Genomic DNA, 20062 nt, shown 5'->3' with positions numbered 1-20062 from the left:
ATCAGCTTGCAGGTTAAAAGTAAAACACAGAAATAAAATAAACAAAATCATACATGACTGAATGAGTTGATGATACAAATTTCCACCTACTTAACTGAGTGTTGTAGTGTTGAAAAACACCCACTGCAGGAAGTGAACATCTTTGTTGGCAAGTAGCAAGTATTCTGACGTGATTGGGGAGATCAATAAATTATCACTTTTTTTCAGTGTCCTAACAGGCCTAATTGATATGCAGACAACACTTTTCATCCTCCTCTTCCATTTAATTAGTAAATTCAGCTGTGCAGCTGCACTCTGACCAAGTTGGATATAATTTCCTTCCCGTTACTGCCATCACACAGGCTGGTCTGAAACAGCGAGGTCATTTCATCTCTGAATTTAATCTCAGATTTTCCATGCTACACATTACAGTATACTGTTGTTACACGCCACACCACATCATTTACATCATTTTAAACATTATGTGATCATTATAACACTTTTTTTGACGATGTATTTATACTGTGTCCTTTTATATAAGAATATGATGGGAAAAAAGAAAAAAGAAAGAGAGCACGTTGTAACATTTGAAATTTGTTGACTCTGCTGCAGAGGCACAGATGTGCACACAGAGAACACAAAGCAAGAAGCATAACATCTGCTGTGCAAACTAAATAAAACTGGATTAAAGACGGTGTAAACAACCAGGCAGCTCATCTGTTATCAGTTCAGTGTAACATATTGGTAAATGCAGTAGACAATTTTATTAGAAAGCTGCATTAACATGACCTATTTCTTTTTTCTTTTTTCTTTTTTTTTCTTTTTCTGCCTGGATAACCAGTCTTTCCCATTATGTACAAACTTCCAAAAGCCAGCGGAAGCAAGAGAAACCACAGCACAGAAAAAGCAACATTGAGCCAACTGCCACAGTATGATTATTTTTCTGCAGCAATTATATTATGCTATCAAAAATAATTTGATGACTTAAGCCGCGTATTCATCAAATACAGGAAATGTAGGCCTTAGGGACCAAGCTGATGAATTTAATTTCGCACTACACAAGGATTAGCTCTGACACCAGACCCCCTGGTGCAAACAACCACCTTTGTGGTTTCCAAATGCAATTTGAACTCGTGGTTTAATTTACTATTCATATCCAGTAAAGCTACACCCGTCTGACATGTTCTCTGTCATTTTTGATTAAAAGCTGAAACCCTTCTGATCTTATCTCCTCTAATTCACTGGAAATATTACTATTAAACAAATTATTACAAACATTTTTTTAATATTAACATTTCTTTTCAAACAGCGCTGTGATCCATGACAGGGAAGTCTGAATTCTAACTGCCTGATATTTATGAAATCTGCTGCTGATATGCACCCTCCCCCCTTGTTAGCAGGGATTCTTATCTTTCAGCTAGTGGCACATGGCAACCCATACAAATGAAATGTGTGGATCCAAGTAGCCACGAAAGTAGATGGGTGCACTCATGCTTGCCTTAGCCTGGTTTGGGTCCTCTGAGTCTTGTCTTGGCTTAAATAATCAGCCTTTCACACAAGATATTAAATAAACAGGTGCTACTCCCACCTAAACGCTACTGCTCATGCCAATTAACAGATCGTCTATTCGTTCACAATCTCTACTCTGCTACTAATTTTTGGGGGGGATTCCTAAGAAAATGAATTCACATTTTCATGGTCCCCATTAAAATAAACCACCTGAGATCCACCCCTAACCCGCTTTATAACTAATGACTGCATTACCACGAATGTTTAGATGGATGGGTTTGCTGGTGAGACCAGTGTTTCCACTTGCACTCAGGATGAGTCAGAAAATGACACTAAATTAACAACAGAGGATGCTCTTCACTAGTCAATTACAATACCACGCTGGCGGCACAGTGATTGGCAGGCACTCCAATGCGATGATGGCACTTGAACATCTTCCGCAGCTCGGTGCGGAAGCGGTCGTGAAGCCACGCGTAGAGGAAGGGGTTACAGCAGGAGGAGCTCATGGCGCACAGGTGGCACAGCAGTTGGATGAGCAAAAAGTAACGCTTGTTAATGAGGTGAATGTCAATGTCTCTCAGCACGTTGAACACGTGAATAGGAAGCCAGCACACCGCAAAGGCAGACACCAGGAGAGCGACCAAGCGAAAGATCTTTCTTTTGCGAGCCTGCTGAGCGCCTGCCTGGTCCTGCGTCCGGTGGCCTGGAGCAACGCAGTTCCTCAGTTTCACAGTGATGCAGAGATAAGAGACAAAAACAGCCGATAGCGGGAGGACATAAGTGACCAGCAGGGTGCTATACGCATAAGCACGTCTTTCTTTTTCCTGACCCAACCAGAACTCCTCACAGATAGTGAAGCCTTCCTCTTTGAATTCAACATGATAGGTGTGGGTCACTGCTGGAGCTACCAGGCCACAAGACAGAAGCCAGATCCCAGTGAGGACAGAGGCGCAGGTCGCCACAGAGGTCCGCTTCTTCAGGGGGTGAACTGTTGCATAATATCTGCAATGAATAAGGAACAGTACTTTATAAAAAAAGAAAGGGAAGGTGCTCATGCTTAATTAATGAATGGCTATTAATGCATTCGTGAACTCCTACAATTATAATACAAGCTCATTGCCCGTGGCGTTACATAATATTGGCTATAAATGTTAAGTTGAATCATTTTCTCATAACCAGTTACTTTGCATTCGACATGCTTCACTAAAGGGCAATCAAATTTGTTAGAAAAGACAGAGCAGACTCCGTGACCTGCACAGTCCACGAGGAAAAAGAGTGAATTATTTATATTTTAAACTTTAAGGCTGAACCCAGTTGTGCATCACAAAATGACAGCAGCATTATATTCTCTTTAAAAGTAAAGGGACTTTTCATTTCATGTTAATGTCTTCCCCTTAGAAGGAGGAGACATTGCAGTAGATTGAATGCAAAGTACAATTGGAAACTTAACTAAAGATCAATGAATTTTTATGGGTCCAGTGAGCAGACCCATTCAAATCTGAGGTCTGTTGCATGTCTCAGGAGTTTAATGATGAACACCCTATACAGCTGAATAATTAGGGTTTGTCTGGGTCTGGAGCTCATGTAATTGAATTAATGCATTCAGTTATACGCTCAGTTCTAATGAGGCATGAATTTACTAACTGTGAGTGGAAAATCTTTATTGTTTAAGTGTCACCTCAATGAAAAGGGAACACTCAGTAATCAGTCTTCCTTCATATCTCCCTAATTTCTAAACTAATGTCTCATTTCTAAGTAATCATAATGAGTTATAATTGCAATTTATAATCAAATTTACAGCTCTCTCATATATACTGTGAAGAAGTATTTGTTCCTTTCCTGATTTCTTTCTATTCTTTTTTTTGTTTTTTACATATTTGTCACACTTTGTCCATGTTTCGAATCATGAAACCACAAACAAAAAGGCAGTTCTTCATGAGTTTCAGCCGTTTTGCTGTTAATGAAATTAAAAATTATCACATTAGAAGAGCAAAAGTGAGACAATCCCCAAAACAGGACTGGTTTTACAGGTGGAGGCCACTGACAATTGTACACTGCTCATCTTTTCTCACATTTAGGGTCAGTTTCACTGCTGGTAGCCCAAGGCGATACCTGGACCCTACAGAGGTAGCACGGGTAGTCCAGCTCCTCCAGGATGACTCATCAATTCGTGCCATGCCAGAAGGTTTACTGTGTCTTCCAGCACAGTCTCAAAATAATGGAGGAGACTTCAGGAGTCAGGCAGATACTCTAGGAGAGCTGGATGGGGCTGTAGAAAGTGCTTAAACCATCAGCAGGACCAATATCTGGTCCTTTGTGCAAGGAGGAACAGGATGAGCACTGCCAGAGCCAAAGCCCTACAAAATGAACTACAGTAAACCACCAGTGTGAATGTTCCAACAATCAGAAACAGACTTCACAGAGATGCCCTTAGGGTCCGACATCCTCCACAGTATTCACTGCCTGGCACCGTGGAGCCCAATTTACATTTGCCATACAATATCTGAACTGGCAGGTCCACCACTGGCATCCCGTGCTTACCACAGATGAGAGTGGGTTCACCCTGAGTACATGTGACAGACGCGAAAGGTGTCTGGAGAAGCTGTGGAGAAGGTTATGTGGCCTATAACCTAGTTTAACATGGCCTGTTTGATGGTGAGTCAGTGATGGTCTGGGGAGGGATGCGCAGACCTCTGTAGGCTGGCCAAGAGCAACTTGTCTGCTATTAGGTATCAGGATGAAATCCTTGGACCCATTGTCAGAGCCTACATTGGTGCAGTGGGTCCTGGGTTCCTCGTGGTGCATGACAATGCCCTGTGTCATGTGATGACAGTATGTAGGCAGCTCCTGAAGGATGAAGCAATTGATACCATTGACTGTCCCCCAGGCTTGACTAACTTAAATTCAGTAGAACACCTCTGGGACAGTATGTTTCAGTCCATCTGATTCTGCCAGGCTACACCTCAAACTGTCCAGGATCTAGGAGGAAATCAGGACTTCAGCCATCATCTCATTCGGAGGATCCCTTCACATTTTCAGACATCCATACAAGCACGTGGGATCTGTACAAACTGTTGAACACTATTTTGAGTTGCTGCAATGAAATTTCGACAAAATGAACTGACCTGCTGCATCAATTTCTCATTTTGATTTTTGGGGTGTTTTCAGGGTCTGATCATTTTTATTTCCATCAAATGATGTGGCAGCCTTCTGTACCAAACACATTACCCAGTCCATATCAGTGTAGATATCCAAGAGGATTTTTTTTTTTTGCCATTGAGATGTGATGTGTTTTCAAACTTTTCGAATTGTTTGTGAGATATATACATATATATGTACAGAGCAAGAGAGAGAGAGAGCACGAAAGACAAAGGGAAAAACATTTAAAAGAATTCAAATAATTGAAATATTAAATTTTGATCTAAAGAAGATCTGGCATGAGACGAGGAGCACTCACCTGTCCACAGCAATAGCAGTGAGTGTGAAGACTGAAACATACACTGTGACAGGTTGGACGAGGAACACCAGATAGCACATGGTGCGCCCAAAAACCCAACCATGAGGGTTGAAGGCGTAGGCGAGAGTAAAGGGGACGCAGGTCACACACATGAGCATGTCAGAGAAGGCCAGATTTCCAATGAAAAAGTTGGTGACGTTGTGCATCTTCCGGGTTCGGCAGATGACATAAAGAAGCAGGTAATTCCCAAAGACACCCACCACCACCACTAGAACGTAAAAGGGGATGATGAGAGGTTTGAAAGTTTGCAGCAAGGCCACATCTGCAAACTGGGAGCTGCGGTTGGTGGAGTTGGTTTGTACTGCAACTTCATAAATGTGCCCATCAGTCTGTCTGTCTAGCATAGATGGTTGTGTGCTTCCAGTCAAACCACTGTGATTACCCTCCATGGGAGCAGAATCAGTCTGCCAGTAACTGCACTATAAAAACAAAAAACAAAAAAACAGTGAAACAACACAACATTCTAACTTTTCCAAAGGTAAAATCTCAGTTTTGTCCAATCAATCCAAGACTGGACAAAATGTAACCACATTCTGCTGCAAGCCATTCATGACATTTGGAAAGCGGAACAGCAATTTGCTATGGTAAAAGCAACACACAGAAAGTGTTGGTCATGGAGAGAAGAGAAGAAGACATTATTATGATAGTTATGAATGCATTTGAACATGAATGAACAGCCCACCATGCATTCTCTACTTAAGTCTGCATATTGAGAATGTCAACCCATATGATTGTATCTAATGTTAGAGCACATACTGCATCTCGTAACTGTGATTATTAAGCTTACTGCTTATAGCACTTTTCTGCATCGACTGAATAATTCAACACGACTAAGATGCTTCATTTTTATGCATTATATTAATTGATTAAAATGTTGCTTCCCTTTCTGGTTATTGTCACATGCCACCTAGCAGAGAAGGAATTGCGAGTTAATTAATTAATGGGAGGAAACATTTAAGCGTAAAATTAAATTAACCACTTCCTTGTTTTTGTGTGCCTGAAAAGTGGAACCAGGAACAGCTTCACAACTGCAAGGTGGGACCGAACAACTCTGGGCTCTGTGGTTCGAAGACTTGTGGAAGACTTAAAAGAACTACAGATATTTAATTAGTAAAAAACTGTTTTAAATCAGCGAGCCAAAACTCACTGATTTATCATCATCGATGTTAAACCTGTCCTTGAAGGTGACAACTGGAACGCCACCAGATGGAATGAAAAAGAAACGAAGGAAAACAAATGTACACTAATTTATCTATCAAACTAGCTCTTGCAGGCATCGTTGTTGAGTTTACAAGGCTGGTAACCTCCTCAAAATTGCACTGGGATGCCATTATATGGAGCACCCGGACGGAAATTTCTGAATTTCTAAATAATAAATCTCCTGTGCAAAATAACTTCACAGTCTTATTTTGAAGCCAGCTTGCTGATGCAATATGTCGTGTAATTATCTAAATGTAGTAATTTGCAAATAGATGATGAAACAGGAGCCTCTCTTCAAAGCAGTGGTGTTTTGAAATGAAGTCTAAAAAGGGCTCAGTCAGAATCGATGAGGTTTATTATTGTGGTTGTTTTGTTTTTGCGCATAATTTCATGAAAATCTTTCTGTCCTTTTCACCTCACCAGATTACATCATTTGCAGCTGCAGCACAGACTGTGACTTTCTGTACTCATTCTGTTCTTTTTACATTTGACACATATACTGCTCTTTAGTGTAGCAGTACACAGAATAACTAAGGACTCAACTGTACTTTGTCAAGGCCTTTTTTTTTTCATTCATATTAATTCTCCCATTGATGCAAAGGACTGATTCTGACAGCTAATCCTAATGTTCACCAAGAGTGTGAAAAAATGAAAAGACTGGAAAAAATGATCAGATTTCCTCCATAGTTTGCTGGTGCTTGTTCAGGATTTTGTTCATTTCAGGTACAATTGAATACAAGTCTCTCCTTTGAACCTCTTACACAGATTTCGGCAATAAACAAATTATGCACTCCATAATTTGTATGTATGACAGGGCTTTTTCACACTTGTAGAGTGTATTTTCTTTCAGTTCCGATTTGCCAAATGGATGTTGACAGGTCTAAAAGACTGACCCTGGTGCTTTAAATGTGGTTAAAAAGATCAGATCTGCACAAATAAAAAGTACTTTGCTCCCCCAAATTACTTTCCACACAAATGAGGCTCAAACCAAATGACATAGTAACCTGAATGTGAATGAGGAGAAAAAATGATGGAGTCTTGTGCACCAAAAGAGCTCCAAAGTGACAAAATATAAAGTGCTATCAATAAACGTTGTATAAGTGAAAAAAAAAAGAACAACAACAAATTAATATGCTATTATCACCTAAGGTTGATACAAGCATTTTAGAGAACTTTTCACAGCTCTTATGTGGATGAAGGTTTAATGTTATTGTATCTATATCTAACCCAATATTAATGCATTGATTTGTTTTTTTTTTTTACATCAGAGCTTTGTAGGAACCCAGAACCTGCTGCAGGGTTCCTTATCTGCCCTTAACTCAGGTGATGAGCTTGGCTTTCTTTACAGGCCGGGCAAATAAACTCTCATCTTTCAGAAAGATCACTTATGACAGAATTCTGTGTATTGTACTGTATATAGGGGTATCAGGGTTTCACTGGTTTTTGGTGAATCTCAGCTGATGATGCTGCTGGAGTTCTTCCAAATACTTCTCAAAGTAAGGCTTTATGGCTCTTTCATCTGTTGGACTCAGTGTCCTCTGCTAACTATTTTTGTTTCCTGTCCAAAGCTCATTATGTTGTACATCTGCAGAAGAGCCCGGATATCTAGAAACATCTGCCTGCTGCAGAATTTCTGCCCATGAGAGTCTTCGCTAATGCAGGGTGACCACCACCTTGTGTCCTGTTGCTATGCTGATGTTTTTCATTGTGTAAGATTTCAGATAAACCTGCCAGCTCTCCAGCAGCCTCATCTTTCTCATATGTCCGTCCCAGATACAGGTTTGTACACCCTTCCAGCACTTCTTATTTACTAGTATTTTGTTATTTATTTAAAAAAAAAATGCAAATTTCTTCTCATTCAGATATTTGCAATATTACAAATCTAAACTTTTCCTCTTGACACACTAATAAATATTTCATATCAAGAACAATTAACTGTTCCAAAACACTTTTATTTAGCATTAGGTGACATATGCATGTCTTTTTGGTTCCTTTGTGTTTACACACTCACCCTCCAACAATAGAAAGCTTCACATGTCAATGCCAGCAGTTATTTGCAATCTGATTTTATGTTAGAATTCTGATTTTATTGGATCAAAATGCCAAGAAGCCTTACATAAAAGAGGTCTGGCATACAACGCTATTAGCTCACACCAATTTATACCTTTATATGCATTAACTGAAAAAAAAAAAGGGGGGATAAGCGTGTAGTTGCCAAATATATATAACATTCTGAAATTACCTAACATAAGCCCCTACCTGTGAGGCTTGTGTTACATGTGACTGGAAGAGCTTGAAAAACAGGAAACACTCTGCTTGTTTCTGTTCTAATTAGATATTTTTATGCACTTGGAAAAAGAAAAATGTTACTGCTTAAGGTGCAGCTGAAATAAAATAAAATTAAAAAGAATACAATAACATGAAAATTCCTTAAAAAAAACAATCAGCCGATAACCTACCTGTGCTGCTGTTTCTCGGTGCAACGACGAGTTAAGTGTGTGAGGAGTGTGAAGAGCAGACCTTCCTTGTGTGCCTCTCCACAGTGAGTGAGCTCGGGCTGAATGCAGTTTTATAAAGACAGGAAGAGAGAGCGCGGGAGAGAGAGAGAGGGAGAGAGAGTGGGTGAGAGACATGCCAATAAGATAGTTTAGTTCCAAAAAGAATAAAGTCTAGGTTGGACTTGCCAAAGACGTTTGATCTTCAACACGTTAGTTAGCGGTCTGACTGAGAGATCTGGGAATGGTGACAGTTAAGATAATTAGAGCTGTGTTCACAGGCATGTGCAGGACTCGCTCTGACAGTAGTTTAATTAATTGCTTGCTGAACTGTTTGTTTACTGCCAGTAACCTTCTGACTTAACACACCATCGAAGTGCTGTTATTGTCAAAAAGATCAGAAAAATGGAAGCTGAAGATTGGATTCCTTCCAATCCTACTGGAAAGGGGGCCTACAAAAGCCCACGTAAGAGAACAGCCACACATGTTGGCTGCTACAGATGCAGTTCTGCATGTCAGCAGTATCTGAAGTACCTCATGTTAAAAATGAATTATTAATAACCATGAAATGTTAAGGGTGAAATAGAGGAATGAAGATCGTGACTTACACTCATATTAATGTGGTTCACGAGAAGGGTTACCACTGTACTGAAATTAAGAAAACACTGCACAAGTGCTGTTGCAGTTTTGTTATAATTATAGATATATTATAATTATATATATGTAAAAATGCAGATGGTTAATAGTGGCTACTACCATTACCTCTTGGCAAGAAGGTCTGGGATTCAAATCCAAAAGCTGGCTATGGGCTTTCTGTGTGGAGTTTACATGTTCTTTGAGTGTGTGTGTGGTTGCGTCCTATCAAAGACATGCATGTGGGTTAACTGATGATTCTAAACTGGCTGTGAATGCGAGTGTGAATGGTTAGCACTGCAATAGACTGGCAGCCTGTCCAGGGAGTAAACCCCCCGCCCCCCTCCTTGCCCTGTGACAGCTGAGAGAGGATCCCGTCCAACTGCTGTCCTGAATTGAATAAGCAGAAGGAAATAGATGGGCGGATGGCTGGAAATGCAAATGTGTTAATAAAAAAACAAACATACCCAATGGACCCGCTAAAAGTCAAGTTAGGAAAAGCGAGGACAGCCAGAGGCTGCAGCACAGTGTGGGGCGCAATTTAATTTACCGCTCACGCTAACTAAGCGATCACACCACAGTTCCACTACAAAGTCAGACGCAAACTTAAACTACACCGCCCCAAGTGTGCACACTGAAGAAGACTGTGTTAAAATCACCAGCACTGTATCTTTCAATGCCAAAAGACATAAAACAATCTATGTATTAAAATTACAGGATAATTAAAACACAACTGGATAACAATGACAAGTCCGCATAGTCCAGGCACCTACATGTTTTGGAACACCTTTAAAATGAGTCTTTCTTGGCGAAACACCAAGCTAATCAGCTATAGCAGCTCACATTTACTGCACATCAATCTTGGAGGGCCGTGTTGAGTCTTTGCCTTGCCAACACAAAAAGTGACTGTTACACCTGATGCATGGTCGCTTGTTGCCCAAGCACCTCCCACTAGCACACCCACTAAGGAATCCCATACACTACATTAATATAGCCAAAAGAAAAACTGTGGATTGCTCAGATGTAATGAATGGATCCACTGAAAATGAGTGAACGCAGATGCCAGCCAAAAAGGAAAGCAGCTGAATTAACTGCACTTCTCTCACTGAGAGATTCATCATGACGGAATCTGCTTTGATGTCAAACCTGCTGCCCATTTTCAGATACATTTTAAGATACGCTTTTTGCTCCCAACTCAAGCTGTCATTGCAAACAATGAGATGGTCAACAAAGCTTCCTGTTTTTAAAGAAAAACTGTTTTTCAAATGTTTCCATTTAGAGCATTGTCCCGCTAAAGCCTGTACAAGTGCTTGCTTACAGAACACAGCTCCCAGAGCCTGCCCAGATAAAAGGTTTTTAAAGTGCACTGTGATTCACATTTGAGTGTGCCATGGTTGCAAATGGCAGAGGTAAGCTATATACAATTTCTTTAACTAAAAATAATAAAAAATAACAAACTGACCTTTTCAATGTAGGAGACTGAATGATGTAAATCCGGCAGCAGTTATGCCTCAGCAATTCCTCTGCTATAAATGGTTTTTGACTTTTTAGAGGAAAACAAGGCTGTCATTTCAGTTTTGTGACTGTGTGTATGAGGCAACAATTTTCCCCAAATTTCAGAGAAAGCCACATATGAAAAACATGAATCTTTGTAAAAGACATAAACAAGGCTAGCAAGACACAGTGTCACTATAGAAATACAAAATATCACTTGTGCCATTTCTCATTAAAAAAAACAAAACAACTGAAAATAAATACATAAACTGTATATCACACTGCACATACACATAATAATGACATTACTGCCATTTTTTTACTGGCATAGACAGAAAAACAAAAAGAAACTGAATTAGTTTGATCCCCAGATGCTAGAAGTCTATCCTGTCATGTCATTTTTGCAGATTTAGCGGTCTAGCGCTGTAGAAAGTGATATTTTTTACCTGGTGGTGTAAGGATTAAAAGGAAAGGGCGGGCCTGTGGCTGCAAAGTTCATAACATATGCAAATCATGTGTAATCTTCAAAAGCAGAAGCATTTTTTTTTGATGAAAGTGCCCATTTTATGATGCAAAAATGTGTTGCTGTGATGATGATGCAAATGAATCCCGTGCGAATCGATGAACCATCTGATGTCAGGTCCGTCCACAAGGCTCCTTTATTATAAATAATATTAAAATATTTTTTTTAAATGCTCAAAATATCTCTCAGAGTGCTTTTACAAAACAGATTAACGTTAATCGTGTGACCTTTAGTGTTTTCATGTAATTGTCTTGAACTTAACTTGGTAGAAGAGCTCTTGTCCCCTTAGCCGGAAGGAAATGACATGTTTAGAGAGTGCAACTAATCGAATGTGCAGCTCATTAAATTTGAGTTCAAGTCTGCTGACAGATGTTTCCACAGGAACTTTGTTCAAACACTGTTATGGCTGATACATAAGCGGCAGTTAATTAAGGCTTCATCAGAGTATTGGATTTATCACTGATACGCCTTTAAAAGTTGCACATTTTGGGTTTCTGAGTTTTGAAAAGTCTCTTTTGCTGGAGTCGGTCCAACCACATGATTACCTTTTTAGTTCTTCATTTGAAAAACGCTCCAATGGAGCATTTTAGCCCTTACTTTCTTGGAAACCGCTGCAGAGCTGAATCCAAATTTTATTAAAGCAGCTATGATCGATATTTTTATATAGCAAGAGACCCACTCAGTGTTGTCAGTGACAAACCTACAGACCATCATTATCTGAGTCTGCTGCTCCCTGCTGCATCGAGCTTTTGAACACAATTCAGCTCTTTGTTCAGATGTCTGGCCCACAACTTTACTGTAACGGTCTCCCACCAGCGATACAGTGCATCATTTACAGCCTCTGCTATTCTAAACACACAGAACATAAAGCACCTAAGGGGCAAGACATTTCCTCTCAGGAATTAGAGTGTTCACACATTTTAGATTTGTTTGGCAGCCACAAACACAAAAAGGAAAAAACAATGCCAATGTATTTATTTTAACCTCAAGTGACTATAATGAGGTTACAGTTTGTAATCCTACACCTACGTGGCCAAAATTAGTTGTTACAGGTTTATTAAGAAATTATAAACATTAATAAATTTGCATTGCTTGCTTGTTGTTAATGTTAACTTAGGTTTTAGCTGCAAGTTTTATTGCTTAAATGTAAGAAAGTTGTGTCCCACCAGCAGCCCATGGATCAGCTTTCCTTGCAGCGTCAATCAAAGATTGAATGGCCCTCCTGCAGCTCCTGTAATGTTCAACTTTGCAAAATGAGTATCCTGCAAAGCTTCTGCATCCTCCTTCTCTTGGCTCACAGAAAGTCCTCCTGCCCCTGTTCCTACACCTTTCCACCAGGTCTTGGTACCTTGTGCGTTTTCTTCTCAAGTTCTTGTTCAAAATGCTCTTTCCAGGGCACCGTGAGTTCCTGGAAACTCACAGGTAATTATCAAGTATGGTCTGACTGAAGTTTTAACAGTGAGCTCTGGGAACTGCTTTTCAAGATATGTTTCCATCTGCCAGTCCAAGGCTGTGTGAAATGGCCTGTATTTGTTTGTTGGTTTCTGTGAGGCTTTGACAGTTGATCTTGTCTTCTTTGAATCATGATGCTGTTTGCTGCTATTAATAGATAAGTCTAGACTCTCAGCCACTGCCATAACAACCTGGTCATGGCGCCACCGACAGTGGCTGTCTGCCAACGTAGACATTGTCAAAACTACCTGATGAAGTTCAAACTGAGCATCAGAATGAGGAAGGAAAAACAATTTAAGTGACTGAATGGTGCTGGTGCCAGACAGGTTCATGTTCCCCAGTATTGCACACAATTTCAGAAACTCTCTCTGGGAGAAAATACCTTGTTGATGCCAGAGGTCAGAATAGAGTGACCAAATCAATTCAAGTCAGTTTTACTTATATAGCGCCAAATTACAATAGCAGTCGTCTCAAGGTTCTTTATATTGTAATGTAACACCCTACAATAATACAGACACTAACCCCAACAATCAGACAGCCCCCATATGACTAATCCCTTGGTGAAAGCGGGGAGGAAAAACTCCATTTTAACAGGAAGAAATATACAGAAGGACTGGGGGGGGAGGGTGTCAAACCCAGTACTACAGTGTCCCTAATAGAGTGGCTGATGAGTTTCCAGATTGTTGAATTTTGAACATACCTCCATGTGTGATGAGGTTTATTTAGAGACATTTAAAATGTGTATTTGTTTCTTTTATACAAAGGAAAAAGAAAAAACCCTTAAAGAGTCGTAATCTATATATTTTCTAATGTATCTCCCTACAACATGTGACTGCAAAATGAGAAAAAGAGACCTATAGAAACATTTTAAAAGGAATTTAAAATATAAGTACAAGGGAAATATGTACTTCAGAAGAATTGAGAACAAGTGTGAAACTCACAGGAGGAAAACTAAGAGCTTTGCTGACACCCAGCTCACACCGGCTCTGATGTGAAGTGACTCATGTGATTGCTGAGGTCATCATCATTGATCTTAAAGAAGGTGAGGTATCACAGCACTTGTGACTTGTTATGTTCTCTGTTGTAATATGGAGGCGATGTCCCTACTGACAAAAACTCCCTATAGCAACAGAGCTGAGCTACTCTGGATTTTGTGGTCACTCTGGTAGTTTCTACAACCACAGCCTGAAGCGATAGCAGCCAAATAATTAACTATTACAGACTCTAAGCAGGGACCAAGCTTTTCGACAGTTTTTAAACTGAGGGAGCTTTGATGGGGTCTCAAAACACCTTTATCCGACTCATAAGATCCACAGACTGTGTGCTCACTCCATCAGGATAAAACTCACTTCAAATGCTGCATCACACCCCGATGGAAACAAACCGCACAGTTTGTGAGGGACATGTGGAAGAATAACGGTGTAGTAAAGAAGAAAATATTAAATGAGAGGTTTATTTTTTTATTTAAAGGATTCTTATCCCCACAATTTTTTTTTCTTTGCCTTCCATGGAATCTGCTCGATGTTAAAGGGGCGATGCACTTTTTAAAATATGCACGTACTACCCGGGATCTGTGGCTCTTGAAGGAGCTCTCATAGCTTCGACAAAATAACCATAATGATCTCTTCAGGGTAGTTCAGCTTCAGCTGGTGACTTAAAGCAACGATGATCAATAATTTCATTCTGACAATGGAGCGCATGCTTGGATGAGAAAGGGTTCGCTCAAAGTGATTTTTCATCCCTCTCGTCAACCTTGTGCCTTTTTTGGCAATAGGAGGCAGCTGTTTGAGGTTTAAAAGGAGGGGGGGTTAAAAAGCCATTTCTTGCCCATCACCAAATGACAGATAAATGACAGCTGGTGGATGTAGAATAATCATAGCAGGGGCTTAAATCACAGCAGCAGCAGCTAGCTGCAGCACCACTGGCTCCCTCTAGAAGCCAGAGCGTTACAGAGACGAGTGCTGCTGTTTTGGGTTGACGCCACAACCTAATGTAGCTGTTTGCCACCGCCAGGGGTTGATGCCACTGCTTACCATAGCTGTTGCTGCTTCATTTATGTAGACTATATCTAAATTATATTCATTTTTTACCATCTGTGGCATGGAAAGCTTTTTGTATGGACCCTTAAACTGTCACAGTACTTCAGTCTTTTCTCTGCCCTTTCAAAATAGGCAGCTTTTATTCTTTATCTTTGAATTTTCTCTGAAACCATTACTTTTTATGAACATACTGATTAATAGGACTGTAAAATATCATACAGTCCTGTATGATTTAGTTATTGTGCCTCCCAGCAATAGATGTGTTCAACTAATTAGCAAGTATAATAAATGTGATTGAAATGCCTAATAAACATCCGGTTTTCAACCCAATTTATGCCAGAAAGTCTCATACTGAGCAAAACATGTAAAGATAATAATTATTATACAACTTCCTTACTTACTATCAAAACACTCTTTTTAGGGAGGCTAATGATGCAAAACCTACTTATGGCTGCAGTTCTAAGACGTGTATAATAAATAATGATGCAGAGTAAAACATTAATCGATGCTTTAAATTGTCCAGTAAAGGACCACAAGTCGTTCTAAGTTTCAGCTGGTCTCTGCAGAGACATCTGTGCTGTACTGATGATATTTTAGTTCCTTCCAGGATCACATTTGAACACTATTGTTCTCATTGTTAGCGCAGTATTTTTAATTAGGCAACATTAAAGCATTTTGAATTCTGGATAGACATGGAAACACAAAGTTAATGAAAATTAAAGTGAACACAGATTTATAACATTGAAAGAAGCTAATTTAAAGTCTTTAATTATGCTATAATGAAAAAAAAATGTCTTTTGGTGATGATTTTTAGCACTCATTAAAAAAATCCCAACAAATGTTCCTCCTTCTGATTAAAAAGGCTCATATTAAAGATTTTGTGTCCAAATATGCAGCAGATAAATAGCCAGTTGGTTATTAGGTACACGTGTTGAAATTGCTATTTATGCAAATATCTAGTCATCCAATCACATTTCAGCAGCTCAGTGCATTTAGGCATGTAGACATCATCAAGACCACCTGCTAAAGTTCAAACTGAGCATCAGAATGGGAAAGGTGATTTAAATTGTTTTTGTCAGATGGATTGCTGTACTGGGATTTTCATGCAAAACCCTCTCTAAGGTTTACAGGGAACGGTCAGAAAAGAGAGAAAATATCAACGTACAACAGGGAACTGAGCAAGATACTTTTAGGGGATTAACTGAATACACACCTGAATTAATCATTGTTTCCTAATTAATCAATACCTTCCTCAGTGTCCCTCGCAGCTCTCCTGGGTCCCCTTTGTGTCCCCCGCAGTTAGCAATCCCTTCCTAATATTCCATAAAAAAAATGGATTTTAACACCTTGTCACAAAACTCAGATCATCTCAGTCTGGTTTCTTGAACATGATTTCACTGTACCTTCACTGTCACCAGATGTCAATCCAACCTTGCACCTTTGAGATGTGGTGGAAAAGGAAAAAAAAAAAAAGACCATGGAGGAGCATACTCCTAATGAAGGATTAGTGTTGTATGATTGGTAAAACAGCCACTGTTTGTATCGTGGATGTAGAGATACATTTTTAAGACAGTTTGGGCCATAAATCAAAAATGCTGAATGTGAGAGACCTTGACATTTAGTCAGAATGTTAGCATGTAGCGAATTAAGTTGTACAAATATCAGATTATTGCTTGATACAAAATAGATCCAATTTAGAGTTCAAGCCTATCCCCACTGTCATAGGATGAAAGGAGGGTTACATTATGGACAGGTCACCAGTCTATTGCAGTGCAAAATCAATCCCATGAGCCAGAAATCCAATTTAAGACCAAGACCATAAGCAGCACGACAGAGAGTGTAGAACCAAAGGATATGACATACACAACAAAGCAGAGCAGGACTATGTCTGTGTAGGTTCTCAATCATCCAGGTCAGGGTAATCTAAGGAGCTTGGAAAGAAACTAGATGACTGGACTTCTTTAAATTTCTTGAGGATGTTTCACCTCTCATCTGAGAAGCTTCTTCAGTTCTAAGACCAAATGGTGGAGAGTCGGGTGTATTTAAGCCCAAGTGGGAGTTAAGAGGGTCGTTGACCCACTATTGATCATGTGCCTTACATGAGCCAAGGTGTGAAAAAGGGTGTGGGTCATTAGTCATCAGTAAACAAACAAAAGATAATTGACAGTGAAGCACAGAGGGCACGAGTACATGAACGAGATATTAAGAGCGCAGACAGCGAGGTTCCAACGAGGCTAGAATAACAAAATGAATAGAAACCAGACATCAATTTCACAAGAACAAAGACTCAAAATCACAAAAAAATATAACTATCACTACAGTGGCAATCAAAATATGAATGAGAGCTGAACCAAAGAACTGAAGCGTAACATGACTGGAATAATAATGAAATCAAAGCAGGAATCCAAGACGCCAATCCAAATAATACCCTGGGAATTTTTTTTAACAAGCAGGTTGAATCTTTTATCTTTATCTTTATTTATTTACTATTTAATCAACAGGGAACGCACATAGAGTTTTTTTAAAAGGGGTTTCATACAGCACACGTCTACAATCCAAGGATTATGAGAAAAATGAGGAGAAAATTGTAGCTACTTGGCTGTCTGTGCGTTTGATTTTCTGGATAACACAGACAGATCATTGTGACCGGTATCTGAGGCTTTCAGTACAAACAACAAACAACAAAACACAAGAATCTCCATAGGACAAAAAAAAACGTGGTGAGAAATTGTGTTTTGCACTGACACAACGTTCTTCCCATACATTTTGAATGAATGTACAGGTGTGTGCAGACTATAGATTAGTATGTAGTCTGTATGTAAATCCATATGATGGCTTTCATGTGCCTAAGATTTGGCGCAGTCTTTAAAAAGATCTGTGTGGATTTGTGGGATTTTGAACAAATCTCTTTCATATCCTGGTTGTCTGGAAAAAGCTAATATTTGTTGAATTCCAGTTCATTGCACTTGCAGCTATGTGCAAATAACACATTTGGTTAAAATGCATTCAACCACAACAACAGCTTAAGTCTTCCCCTGTGACTTTGCCAGAATTTAGTCCATATTAATGTTTGTGTGACTGTGTGTGTGTGTGTGTGTGTGTGTGTGTGTGTGTGTGTGTGTGTGTGTGTGTGTGTGTGTGTGTGTATTATCAGAACTTGGGTGGTCCTCAGTCAGTCCCGAGAGCAGCTGTACATCAGTTTTCTTTTTATTCCCTGAAGGAAATGACCTTAATTAATTAAGATTTTCTGCACTGCCCATCTACTGCACTCACAGCCTTCAAAATGGACCACCTAGAAAGTGACTGTGCACTAAATTATCATCTGACTTATAAGAAGTAAATGTGAATAGAAATATTTTTAGCAATTTGCATTTTTTATGCACTCAGTATCGATAATCAGGCTGAAGATGATGTGAAATGTCCATTATTTTGCAAATGAGGATCAGATTTGATCCACAGACATGAACTCATTTACATAGAAAGAGAGAAAACTTCAAAGAAAACTTTCAACAAGACAGTTTGAACAGCGATTGAACAGTGAGTGAGTCAGTATCTGTTTTAAAATCCCATGTGTCATCTCAGTTTTCTTTGCACAGAGAACCTCCACCACCCACACCACCTGCCTGCCACTTCCTGTCACTGATTTGTGTTATGCAAATTTCTTCCTAATCTCTCAGCGATTGAACACGATGAGCATTTTGTTTGTTTGCTTGTGTAAATTAGGAGCTAAATTAGGAGCCGCCGCAGGCATTTGCACCTCGCCTGCTCCTCCGGCATTTACTTTAATTTACACAACATGTTTGTGTATGCAAACACATTTGCGTAATGTGTTTTCCCCTCATGAAGCAAGCAAATGTTTCAACAAAGGCCTTGGTGATTAGTCAAGCTGAACCCCAAAGAAAATTTCCAAAGTAAAAGAGCACAAAGTTGGTCAGACTAAGTATATATGCTCAGGATTATACACTGAGGACTGGTAATAAATTACTTTAATCCCACTAGATGAGAATGAAGTAATGGATCAATACTGAGCAGGAAAGCAATGAATAATGATCATGGTTATGGAGCAAATTTCAGATCACATAATACTCTCTATTTTTGTTTAATGAATTTCGGTGAAATTCATTAAACAAAAATAGAGTGAGTGAGTCAGTATCACCCATTAATGAATTTCGGTGAAATTCATTAATGGGCCCATTTGCTCAGCTTTCATGTCACTGAGAATATTTAAATTTGTATTTCTTTAAAGGTAATTAAGGCGTCCCTTCGAAGTAAAGCTAAAATGAGGGATGAATATCTGTTTAGCTTTATTAATAATAAGAAAATTCCTAAACAAATAGCTTCAGATTTCAGCTGTGAACCTTAAATTTGAAAGTCAAAAAAATTCATTTTTATGCTTAAATAATGCATCACTTGAGTACTCAGGATGGTGAACCTATGGAGCATTTCCTCACAGGTTGAAATCTTTCAGTTTTTTTGTTATGCTTTTCCACTGACATGCTGTTTTTGTCCACCTTCGCTGCTCTCATACACCTCTTTTCCACAGTGTCAATGCCCAATCTAAAACTGGTTCCACACATTTACACCAAAAAAAAAAAAGAAAGAAAAAATGAAGAAAAAAAAGATTGGTTCCGGTGCCAACAAGCTCGCAGTGGCATGGCACAACATAATTGCTGGGCACAAAGATGGACCCACTAACAACAATAGTTACCGCAAGAATTGCACAGATGCAGCACAGACTTTGTCTACCTTTTTTCTGACCCCAGCTTCTGCTGGTAACACTATACATAATAATAAGTAGTTCTCAGATCCACTGATCTCTGGGCTGGTGCTCAAACAGAAACACAGAACTGGCTTTGCACTGGCACCCTGCTGGAAAGAGGTATTTAGTGTCATTTCTTTGTCCCAGCAGGTGGGTATGTGTGAAAATCTTGCAGCTGCACATCAGCACCAAGCAACATATAACATATTTCCTGCATAATTTTGCCCTGCCAATTTTGAAATACAACAACATGACGGTGTATCACTGATTGTCCACGTTTGTCAAAATGTCACAGCTTGTTTTGTTTAGAAGCAAAAGAAGGTGGTTAATGTGGCCTTTGGGAAATTAAGCCAAATTGAAAGTTAAACAAAAATAGATTATATATTTGAAAAATATATTAGCAACGCTCTCTCTGTTGTATACACCCACCATTAGGCGGCTCAGGTGTTTGACCCTCACTAC

General features: G+C 39.4%; 1 protein-coding gene across 1 annotated transcript; it reads right to left on the bottom strand.

Annotated features, from left to right (window-relative positions):
- Positions 1 to 390: 390 nt before the first annotated feature.
- LOC116322399 (prolactin-releasing peptide receptor-like) lies at positions 391 to 8724 on the bottom strand. The gene is made up of 3 exons (XM_031742448.2): positions 8665 to 8724; positions 4946 to 5424; positions 391 to 2490 (listed from the first exon to the last, which is right to left on the bottom strand). Exons 2-3 carry the CDS (start codon positions 5392 to 5394, stop codon positions 1857 to 1859), a joined length of 1083 nt encoding a protein of 360 aa, XP_031598308.1. The 5' UTR covers positions 5395 to 5424; positions 8665 to 8724; the 3' UTR covers positions 391 to 1856.
- Positions 8725 to 20062: the final 11338 nt, after the last annotated feature.

Source organism: Oreochromis aureus, linkage group 7 (assembly GCF_013358895.1).
Source record: "Oreochromis aureus strain Israel breed Guangdong linkage group 7, ZZ_aureus, whole genome shotgun sequence".
Taxonomy (NCBI): domain Eukaryota; kingdom Metazoa; phylum Chordata; class Actinopteri; order Cichliformes; family Cichlidae; genus Oreochromis; species Oreochromis aureus.
The sequence above is the reverse complement of the archived record's forward strand: the minus strand, read 5'-3'. Positions and strand labels throughout refer to the sequence as shown.

Bases quoted from the DNA above. Each gene is read 5' to 3' on its own strand.
- LOC116322399 (XM_031742448.2), bottom strand. From the start codon at position 5,394: ATGGAGGGTAATCACAGTGGTTTGACTGGAAGCACACAACCATCTATG. The intron at 2,491-4,945 runs GTGAGTGCTCCT...TATTCATTGCAG, and splicing joins ACTGCTATTGCTGTGGACAG to ATATTATGCAACAGTTCACC.